General features: G+C 37.0%; 1 protein-coding gene across 1 annotated transcript; it reads right to left on the reverse strand.

Annotated features, from left to right (window-relative positions):
- Positions 1 to 533: 533 nt before the first annotated feature.
- LOC135157242 (ornithine decarboxylase-like) lies at positions 534 to 7739 on the reverse strand. Its single transcript, XM_064112212.1, has 4 exons — positions 7106 to 7739; positions 4318 to 4414; positions 1404 to 1493; positions 534 to 547 (listed from the first exon to the last, which is right to left on the reverse strand). The coding sequence occupies exons 1-4, from the start codon at positions 7148 to 7150 to the stop codon at positions 534 to 536; spliced, it is 246 nt and encodes an 81-aa protein (XP_063968282.1). The 5' UTR covers positions 7151 to 7739.
- Between the last annotated feature and the right edge of the window lie 2787 nt (positions 7740 to 10526).

Below are 10526 nucleotides of genomic sequence, written 5' to 3' on the forward strand. Positions count from 1 at the left end.
CTTTTATGTAGGTCCCATCATATTTCTTTGACTTACACGTAAATCAATAACTGATTAATCATGTTGCTTATATATTTTCCAATTGTCTATAATTTTATATTTTGTATTATCGTTGTTGCTTTCTTTTAACGTGAAACAAAATGTCAAACGAGAAACATAAAAATAAATAAAATGAAATGAAAAGAAATAATAGTCGTTCCATGGGATTTGTTCAGTACGAGAGAATGGAAATAGCATTTGAATAGGGAAAAACTTTTAACAACATTTTCTAGTCTCAAAGAAAATAAATTAATTTTCTGAGAGAATTACTAAACTATATTGCATGTAACTAATATTCTACACAGTAAAAACGTTGTATACAAATTATGCAATGCTGTTCACTATATGAATCTCACAGTAATTCTTAAACAGTTCAAACAAGTGTTTAAATTCTTGAACAACAAAGTTTGATTCTAATTATTGAACTCTCAATAATTCAAGCAACTACTGTAAGATTCATATAGTAAACATGGTAAATAGCGTTGTATGAAATTTCATACAGTATTTACTGTGTAAATAGAAGGTTAAAATCAATAATATTCAATAGATCATGTTTGGTTAATTAACAGAGCAGTGGCAACAAAATTACAAGTTTTCTTATATTACTGAGACCGGAGACAACCAATAATCAACCAGTTATCATCCAGATTTATGGGCGTGGGATGACGCATATTTTCAGGTTTATTGCGAAAATCGTAAATCGTAATGAGGCCAAGTGTTCGTTTTAGATCGGGGTAAGTATCGGTTAACGCTTTGATTGTTTAATCGTGGTATTAGTGACATTATTTCCCGCTTACAAGTAAATAATTATTTTTTAGTAATTGTCCTATATCATAGCAAACATCAGTTGTCATAGAGGAAAGAATTATATTAACATATTAAAAAAAAGAAATAGAAAGGAAAATTAAACGAAGAATACGTCAATTTCAAATGTTGAAACATTTCCATGAAATGAAATATTAGCATGACAAGGATGCACAGATCATAAGAAGAGAAATGAAATATATACCAAGATTATGAATATTCGAGCTATTTGACAACTGCTTCAGAAGAATAAGTATTAAAAGTGAATGACCCACCGAATGATATATACATGTACACTGTAGCTGAAATATTCACGATGATAGCACACACAAACACACGCACACATATTTATTCATTCATGTTTTCTTTATAAAAGCAGGGTAGTCCCATTCAAGCCAGATGCCTGCTTTACATATATATATAATGTTGGCTGGGCTGGGGCTTCGATCCCTGAAATTGAAAGATGTGATGAAGAAATGGAATACCAACACAACCCAGTGTTTTCTCGTAGCAACACAACAATCCCAAATGAATAGAGAATGAACACACATATTTATTACCGTTCATGCCTACCTTGCTCGCACAATCAAAACCAGCTCCAAGTATAGCTAACATTTCTAGTACTCTTCTGTTGGAGTTGCATTTAACAGCTGAAAGAAACGTTTTAACGTACACAATAAGTTATAGAGTATAGAAGTGATGACATCACAATGTTTTTTTTTGCATTTGAGCATTTTTGATAACATATTTCGAAAGATCATGATGAAATACCTCCACAAGGAGGAGGCGCGATAGCTCAGTCGGTAGAGCGGGGGACTCGTATTCCGGTGACCCGGGTTCGATTCCCACTTGGTGCGCTAGTGCCCTTTGGTAAGGCATTAATCCTCAGTACCAGGTCCTTCGGAGGGGACCTTAAGCCGTCGGTCCTCTGGTTGCTTGCTTACAAGCATTCATGCTTTCTTAGCAATCAGGTAAAAAAATCACCACCACCACCACCACAAATCAAATTTGTTGGGAATCGGTCCATGGGAGCCTTAGATATTTATTTATTTTATTTATTACGTCTTATTTTACCAGGGTGACTCTGTCAGTGGTTCAAACACTGAATACAAAAACTGGAATACAATAACAAAAAATACATTAGAAAACAATTACAGAACATGCACATGAAACTTATTGCCATCTACATATAGTTCAGTGGAGTGGAATCAGCAACCACATGGTGTCAGGCACGTGAAATTGTTTATTGGTATACTAAAATTGGTTAGAAATATAGATATGTAAGATATATCTTACTGCATTAGGAGAGTTAGTCATTTACTAAAGGAATTTCATGAGGGGCGTTACCTAGTTTTGGGTCACTTTCCAGAATCTTTCAGTAAATGTGTGTTTAGAGGGTGCCTGCCTTACATCATGCGGTAAACGATTCCACTCCACTGCACCAACATGGGAAAAAGCTTGTTTGCCAGAATTTTTCCTTGCTTTTGGTATCAAAAGTCCATCAGTTATTGCAGCTCTGGTTCTGTAACCATGAATAGAATTCGCTTTGTCAAATAAATTGGTCAGGTATTTTGGTGCCTGTCCATTTATAGCTTTGTATACCAGCTTACATCTTTGCATTTTCCACCGATTATCAATTGATGTCCAGTTCAACTGACTCAAAACATAATCTGTGGAAGTACGTGTACCAACTCCAAAGACAATTCGTGGCATTCTTTTATGTTGTTTCACAAGCGACTCTTTGGTCGCAATTGCACAATTTGACCAAGCAGTGCTGGAGCAGTCGAACAATGGCAATACCAGAGCATTTGCTAGCATCTTGATACTATCTAGTGGTAAAAACTTCTCAATAGAGCTAATCTAGGTCCAATTTTTTTACTAACATGTTGTAAGTGATCCTTCCAATTTAGGGCAGGATCTAAGATTACACCTAAGTATTTGTAGCTGTCTACTTGCAGTACTACATGATTGTCCAAATGTAATGAAAGGGGCCTGTTCGTACTTGCTAATTTCTGGGGTGTTCCAAAAATCATAAATTGTGTCTTAGTGGGGTTTAACCTTAGTCCATTATTATTAACCCAGTTACTGATGTGTTTCAAATATTCATTAAGTACAGTTTCGAGATCTTAAATTTTCTTTGCACTGTAAAAGATAATAGTATCGTCAGCGTACATCATCACACTACTTTTTGAGGTAACTTTAGGAAGGTCGTTCACCATAATCGAGAATAGGAGGGGTCCGAGTATTGATCCCTGCGGTACCCCAGTTACTATAGTACCCCATGTGGACTCGGCATCCCTTACAATTGTTCTCTGTTTGCGATTGGCAAGGTAGTTAGTAAACCAGGTAAGCTCAGTGCCTCGTATTCCCTATTTAGATAATTTTTGCATCAGAAGTTCATGGTCTACGGAATCGAAGGCCTTGCGAAAGTCTTAAAAAACCATGACCTCATGAATACATAATTAGCCCCATTGAAATCAATGTATCATTGGCCTGGTTCTAACATTTGTAAGGAAACAGGCCAATAATACATGTAAATTGACTTTTATTGGGCTGAGTATGTATTTATGAGATCATATCTTGGGGTCCCAGGGACCGATTCTAACAAAATTTTAGTTGTAGAGGTATTTCATCACGATCTTTCGAAATATGTTATCAAACATGCTAAAATGCAAAAAAAAAAAAAAAAAAGAAAATTGATGACGTCACACTTCGGTACTCTACATAGCTTGCCCTGACTTTTTTCTCACTATAAACACCGAGACATTTTCACTACGGTACCGCACATGCATCGGAGTGCTGATAGCGAAGACTGTGAGGGGGGGGGGCTCTTGTTAAAAATTATCCGCTAAAGAAAATAAAAAAAATGGTTATCACTATCCCCGGGAGAAGTGAGGGTGGAAAGAGCAAATTTTGTCATTTTTGTTACACCATGGTTACAGGGTCAGAGATGGTTTATGTTTAAAAACATCCCTCACGATTTTTCCCCGGTAAATTTTCATTATACATCTTTTGGTGATTGATGCCTCAGTCATACTTGGCCGTGGCCGCCGTGGATTCTAGAATATCTACATCGATTACAGGGTCGCTGCAGAGATTCAAAAAGTGACTGTTGCTGTATACTTTATTTAATTAGATGCAATTATTTCCAAGTTATGCTAGAGCCATACCCATGAATCCGATCCAAACCGACCTATGATTATGTCACTGAAAATGAGGTGCCGAGGCCGAGTGGTCTAAGGCGCCTGGCTATACATGGAAAGTCCGGGGTTCGATCCCCGGCCGCGGCACCTATGCCCGTGAGCAAAGGCATTTAATCTACAATGCTCTTTTATCGCTTTCAAATAAATGGAAATGCTATTTGCATTATAGGTAACTAGGTGTGCTAAAAAAAACCAAAAACATAATAATAATAACGTAATAACTTTGGTCGGACTGGAGGCAGTAATTTTCGTTGGTGTGGCTCAGACTTACCATAGAATGGTTGCACATTCGGAAACTCCTGCTTCCATAGGTGGTGCTTCTTCTCCACATCCTTCAGATCTAACACAAAGAAAGGGTCTTCGTCATCCTGAGATCAAACAGAAAGATCATTTATGGAACATTGCAGATGTCTAGGAAGAGGATTTGAGAGAGAGAGTGTGAGAGAGAGAGAGAGAGAGAGAGAGAGAGAGAGAGAGAGAGAGGGGGGGAGAGAGAGTGAGAGGGGGGGAGGGGAGTGGGGGCAGCTAAATTTTAGAGATTTGAGGGGGGTGTCAATGAATGCGTGGTCTTTGTTCACATCATTCAGGGCCTATCAAGTGGTAAGTACTAATTGGAAAAGTGGGGGTGGGGGGGGGGGTAGAAAGAGTCATGCAAGGAGGGCAGATTTAGCCCCGCTCCGACCAAAAGCGCGAAAGTATGATGTCAAAAATCAGCAAGAAACAAAAGACATTCCATTCTATTCCCGACTGTATATTTTGGTAAGAAGACTATTATTATTTTAGAAGGAGAACCGGGGCAGGGAAAGGACGCTAGGCCAATAGGAAAGACATTACTATTATCATTATTATCATTATTTCCTGCGTGAAGCGCAAGAAAAAGAAAAGGTGCCCCGCTTTGGTCTTTATTCTTTTATTATAGAGAAGATGGAGAAAATGCCTTCCCTTTTCCACACTGATTTTCTTTTCCAATCGCTTTTCCTCATGTTTGTTCTTTTTTTTGGGGGGGGAAGTGAAATGTTCGCATGGCAACGCAGATGAAAATAGTCTAGTGCTAAACGATAATATAATCGAATTGATGAGACAGATGCTCAGCTAAGGTTCGACATCCAAAATAGCATTAAATTGAACATTGGTTGGAGGTTCTTCATGAGCAATTGAAGAACCTGAAATGAGAGAGCATGCCATGAATAACCACGATCAATCGTTTTTGTCTCGCCTGCATAGCAGAGCGAGACTATAGGCGCCGCTTTTCCGACGGCGGCGGCGTCAACATCAAATCTTAACCTAAGGTTAAGTTTTTAAAATGACATCATAACTTAGAAAGTATATAGACCTAGTTCATGAAACTTGGACATAAGGTTAATCAAGTATTACTAAACATCCTGCCTGAGTTTCAGGTCACATGACTAAGGTCAAAGGTCATTTAGGGTCAATGAACTTAGACCATGTTGGGAGAATTATTTTCAAAATCTTAACCGAAGATTAAGTTTTTGAAATGACATCATAACTTAAAAAGTATATGAACCTAGTTCATGAAACTTGGGCATAAGGTTAATCAAGTATTAGTAAACATCCTGCACCAGTTTCAGGTCACATGACCAAGGTCAAAGGTCATTTAGGGTCAATGAACTTTGGTCAAGTTGGGGGTATTTTTTGAATTACTATCATAACTTTGAAAATTTATGGATCTAGTTCATGAAACTTGAACATAAGGTTAATCAAGTATTAGTGAACATCCTTCCTGAGTTTCAGGTCACATGACCAAGGTCAAAGGTCATTTAGGGTCAATGAACTTTGGCCAAGTTGGGGGTATTTGTTGAATTACCTTCATAACTTTGAAAATTTATGGATCTAGTTTATGAAACTTGGACATTAGGTTAATCAAGTACCACTGAATATTCTGTGCGAGTTTCAGGTCACATGACCATGGTCAATGGTCATTTAAGGTCAATGAACTTTGGCCGTGTTGGGGGTCTTTGTTAAATTACCATCCTAACTCTGAAGTTTATGGATCTATTTCATAAAACTTGGGATATAAGAGTAATCAAGTATCACTGAACATCCCCTGTGAGTTTCAGGTCACAAAACCAAGGTCAAAGGTCAGTTAAGGTCAATAAACGTAGGCCACGTTGGGGTAATTGTAGTCTAGATTCTAGACGTCGGTGTACTTGTTATTTCTCTCCCCTTGCTTCATTCTCCCCTGCGCGCCATCCCCAGTGATCGCGCTATCCCCTCTTTCACGATGAGGGTAGGAAATCGTGGGGCTGTTTTCATTTCGGGCGTAGAGGTCGAGGATTGTGTTATTGATCAACTGAAAAGCAGAACAGTCCTGGCAAAGGACTAGGGTAATTGTTGAAGTGCCATCATAACTTTGAAAGTTTATGGATAGAGTGAATGAAATGTGGACATGGGTGTAGTTGACAAGTCTTAAGTCACCGTTCAAATGTCATCTATGGTCAATGAACGTGGTATTATGTCATTATATGAAATATATTAAATCGCATAATGCAGGCGAGACTGCCAGAGGCGTTCCACTTGTTAAGTCAGCTTAATACTATATAACCTTCAACTTCAACATAATTATTCTGATACATCTATATTAAAAAGTCCGAATATACTGCCTGGGATCCCGGATCGGGTTCAAATCACTTTTGTCACGGGACTTGGCCATGGCGGATTACTATGTTGTTACTGTTTGTGCACAGAATTTTCAGTGGTCATCAGTCTCCTCATTTGCATACCGATCAGGATGTGCATAAACTGTTTTGTGAAATTAAGCAAAACTTTAAAATGTCTTTCTTATTTTACATCCGATTTTGATGAAATTGTTAGTGTTATGCTTGTTGGATTTTTCTTTTTTTTTATTCAAATCACTTTTTTTTATTGGGATATGGACTTGTCCTTTAAACAATGCACTATCCGAACGAAGGGAACAAGAACAATCATTATGAGAGGCTTGCTTGGTGTCGAAAATGGCATCAGTGGTATATAAAAGAAAGCCTTTTTATTATTGTAAAATCATTACCAAAAAAAACACGCACATAAAAAAATGGGCTTACCTCTCTGGATACATCAACATTGTCCCCATTTATCACATCCTTCATGTATTTAACAATCTTATCATCATTTCTGGCATCCAGTGATCCTTCCTCTTGCAATGTCCGCCCAGCCGAGATGTTTAATCCCAAAACTGAAGATTCTTTAACGAAATAATCAACCCCGAAAGTGTCACCGAGGGCACACCCCTGCTTGTAACTTCTCCTACCATTCCCGGAAAAGTTTGAGTGGCGTCGAAATAGAGTTTTGTCGTTTTCTTCTTCAAACAATCCTCGCGCACGGTTGAAGAGGTTATTCCAAAGTCACAGTGCTGTGCTCCAGAATAAACTATATAGGTGTGTTTTGTACGGCCTGCCGACTGACTGAATCACTCGAGTTGAACTTTAACAAAAATAATTATTTTTTAGAGGAGACATTCGCAATTCGTGTTGCCGGCGTTTCCACTCATGTTTGAAAAAAATCTAAATCTTGCGAAAATATGGCACTCTTACGGCCGCGCAGTCTGTTCTTATGTAAACTGGCCAGGCTCGAATCCCCGATGACATAAAAACAGAGGATATACCAGCGGAAAGATAAAAACCAGATCGTAAATTTGAATTGACATAAATGAGGACGAGGCGGGGGTAAGGTATCCATGTCGCAATTAACCCTGTTAATTGATTAAACATTGACATGCCCATTAATCCTTCATGTCTAGTAGACAGTTGGACATACCGTCACCTATTTCCGTCAAATTATTATGGGTATATGACGTCTACTGAGATGATTACAGGAAACGAACAAATCATACAATTTGTATAAGTTGTAAAATTACCTTGCAATAGTTCTTACCAACGGTGCAGTGAGGTACAAAAATTAGGGGGCAGAAAAGGGCGTAATTTTGTCTTAACAGTGGCAGTTTAGAGATTAGCAAGGCCCAGAAAACTCCGTATCGGCGGATCCAGAGGGGGGAGGGGGTGCACATCCGGAACGTGCTCCCCCTCCCCTTGAGAGCAGAAACCCTGGATCCGTCACACCGAAACAATAATATAAGTTCAGTTTTGTAGATGAGCGCGTGGAACCTATATGGGAAAATAGTCATTAGATATGATTTTGATATACGTAAATCACTATAGCTGTCCTGAAGTTTACGAAAAACATCAACTTTATACCACTGCCCACGACCAGCAAATTTCATAAACATAATAAATTAAATTTTATTCGGGCATAAATTTTTGTAGAAGAAGAGGGCTGTCTGTATAGTTAGTGTAAAATTGAAATATTCCATTGATAAAAGCATGGAGCTACTACAGAAAAGGAAGCACTCTCATATACTCTTACAACATATTTTTTCATGAGTAATTTTGTTTAGTTTGATAAAAACAGTTATATGCAAAATAAAGGCGATAATGTAAATGGGTCAATCACACACTATTATACAATAATTTTTTTTTAATATATGATGTAGGAAATATTCAAATGTTTTTCTCAATGTGTTTGAAGAACATATGTCATTATCATTGTTGTAACCTATAATTGCGATCAAATTGCCTGTTTTACGTTCAGCCGTTTGTTCAAATGATCTTGTTAATGTTGATGTGACCTTCGAAAATACAAACCTTCCAACTGCTGATTATAAAAAAATCCCCATTCAAAGGCATATTCATCGAGAGTGGGTGTTTGCGAATTTTTACCCTATTCTCAGAATACATGTGTCTCCATTTGTATCTTGATTAAATCATTTGATATACTTACTGAACATTTAAAAACTTCGTGGATCTTGTACCATGAACGTAAATTAAATTAAATTTAAGTAAAGTAAAGGAATATAAAGTAAAGTATAACGTGAGATAAGGATGAAGACAAGTGGGTATTTTCTCAAATGGCATGGACAGTGCGACATGGAAGTATAGCAACGTAAAGTTTTTTTTTTGCAGGAGTTTCTGCATTTTATTCATAAATCAATAACAAATAAAAAAAATTGATAAAATGACAATGACATAAATTAGAACATATTTGCATGACAATCTAAAAGATAAATAATGTATAAGACTAAAAACTACATAAATGAAGCATGTAAAATAGCAAGGTGGGTAAAAATGCAGGGCCAGCTATAAGCAGGTAATTGCTTGAAACAATAGCAGCCATGAAGGAGGGCAACATGGGAACCGTAATAGGTTATAAATATAATTCGATAAAATGATGTCACGAAATAGAACGTATGAACGTTTAGATATTTAGTGGGGAGAGTAAAGTAAATAAAATTAAAAATAGTGTATTAAAGTAAAGTGACTCAGAGTAAAAAGTAAAATGAGAAGAAGTGAAGTGATTTGAAAAGGGAATTCAGACAGGTGGTATTTTTTTTTGTTGAATAATAATGGATTGTTAATCACCGACATGACTGAAGTAAAGCAAAGCCAAGTAAAATTATGTAAAGTTAAGTAAATCAGAGTAAAGTTGAGTGAAGCTGTGAAGTGAAGTTATGTGAAGCTAGATGAAGTGAAATGAAGTAAAGTAAAGTAAAGTGAATCTAACTGAAGCGAAGTGAAGAAAGTAAAGTGAAGTAAGATAAAGCGACGTAAAATAAAACTGAAGTAAAGCCAAGTGAGGTAAGTGAAGTTAAGTAAAAGTCCAGTAAAAGTAAAAATAAGTGAAGCATAGTGAAGTGAACTGAACATTGTGAATTCAAGCTAGTGATTTGAAGTAACATACTTTAATATTAATCAAAATGAAGTGTGTATAAATAAAGAAGTGTAAAGGAAAGTACAAGGTATTATGAAATGCGGTTAATTGGAGTGAACTAAAGTGTAGTGAAGCGAATTGCAGTGAACTTAAATGAGAGTGAAGTAGTCTGCAAGAACAGACTCATATATGACACTTTAACCAATAACCGGTCTAGAGTAAAGACTAGAACCCGAAGACTCTGTATGTGTATAGAGTACATAGTCAATCTAGAACACAGTTAATCTAGTCTCCCTACTTCAGACTCTGCACTGTGCGTATTGTGAAAGACAAGGGTCTGTGCATGCAGATTAGAAGTGATGAGGAGTAAAGTTAGGAGTAAAGAAAGTGACACAAAGTCAGTAAACATGGTAAATTAAATCAATCTAATGTGAAGAAAAGTAAAATGGAGTGAAATGACGAGAAGGAAGGTGAAATAAAGCAAGTAACATCAAAATGTAAAGTAAAATAAAATAAATAAAAGTGCAGTTTGAATAATCAGAAATGAAGACAATTTCTAATACGAACCACTGTTATCAAGTTGCTTATCAATGTCGACGTCCTCGAAGGAAAACAACGGTATGTAAAAAAAAAAAAAACAGAGGGCAAATAAATTCCAGCCTCTTCTCCGAAGCATGCCTTGTAAATGATTTCATGTGGTGTTCATGGTGTTAGATACATTTCTATTATTCCCCTACCTGCAGTGGCGGACCGTGACCCAGA

The sequence above is a fragment of the Lytechinus pictus genome, chromosome 17, assembly GCF_037042905.1.
Source record: "Lytechinus pictus isolate F3 Inbred chromosome 17, Lp3.0, whole genome shotgun sequence".
Classification (NCBI taxonomy): Eukaryota; Metazoa; Echinodermata; class Echinoidea; order Temnopleuroida; family Toxopneustidae; genus Lytechinus; species Lytechinus pictus.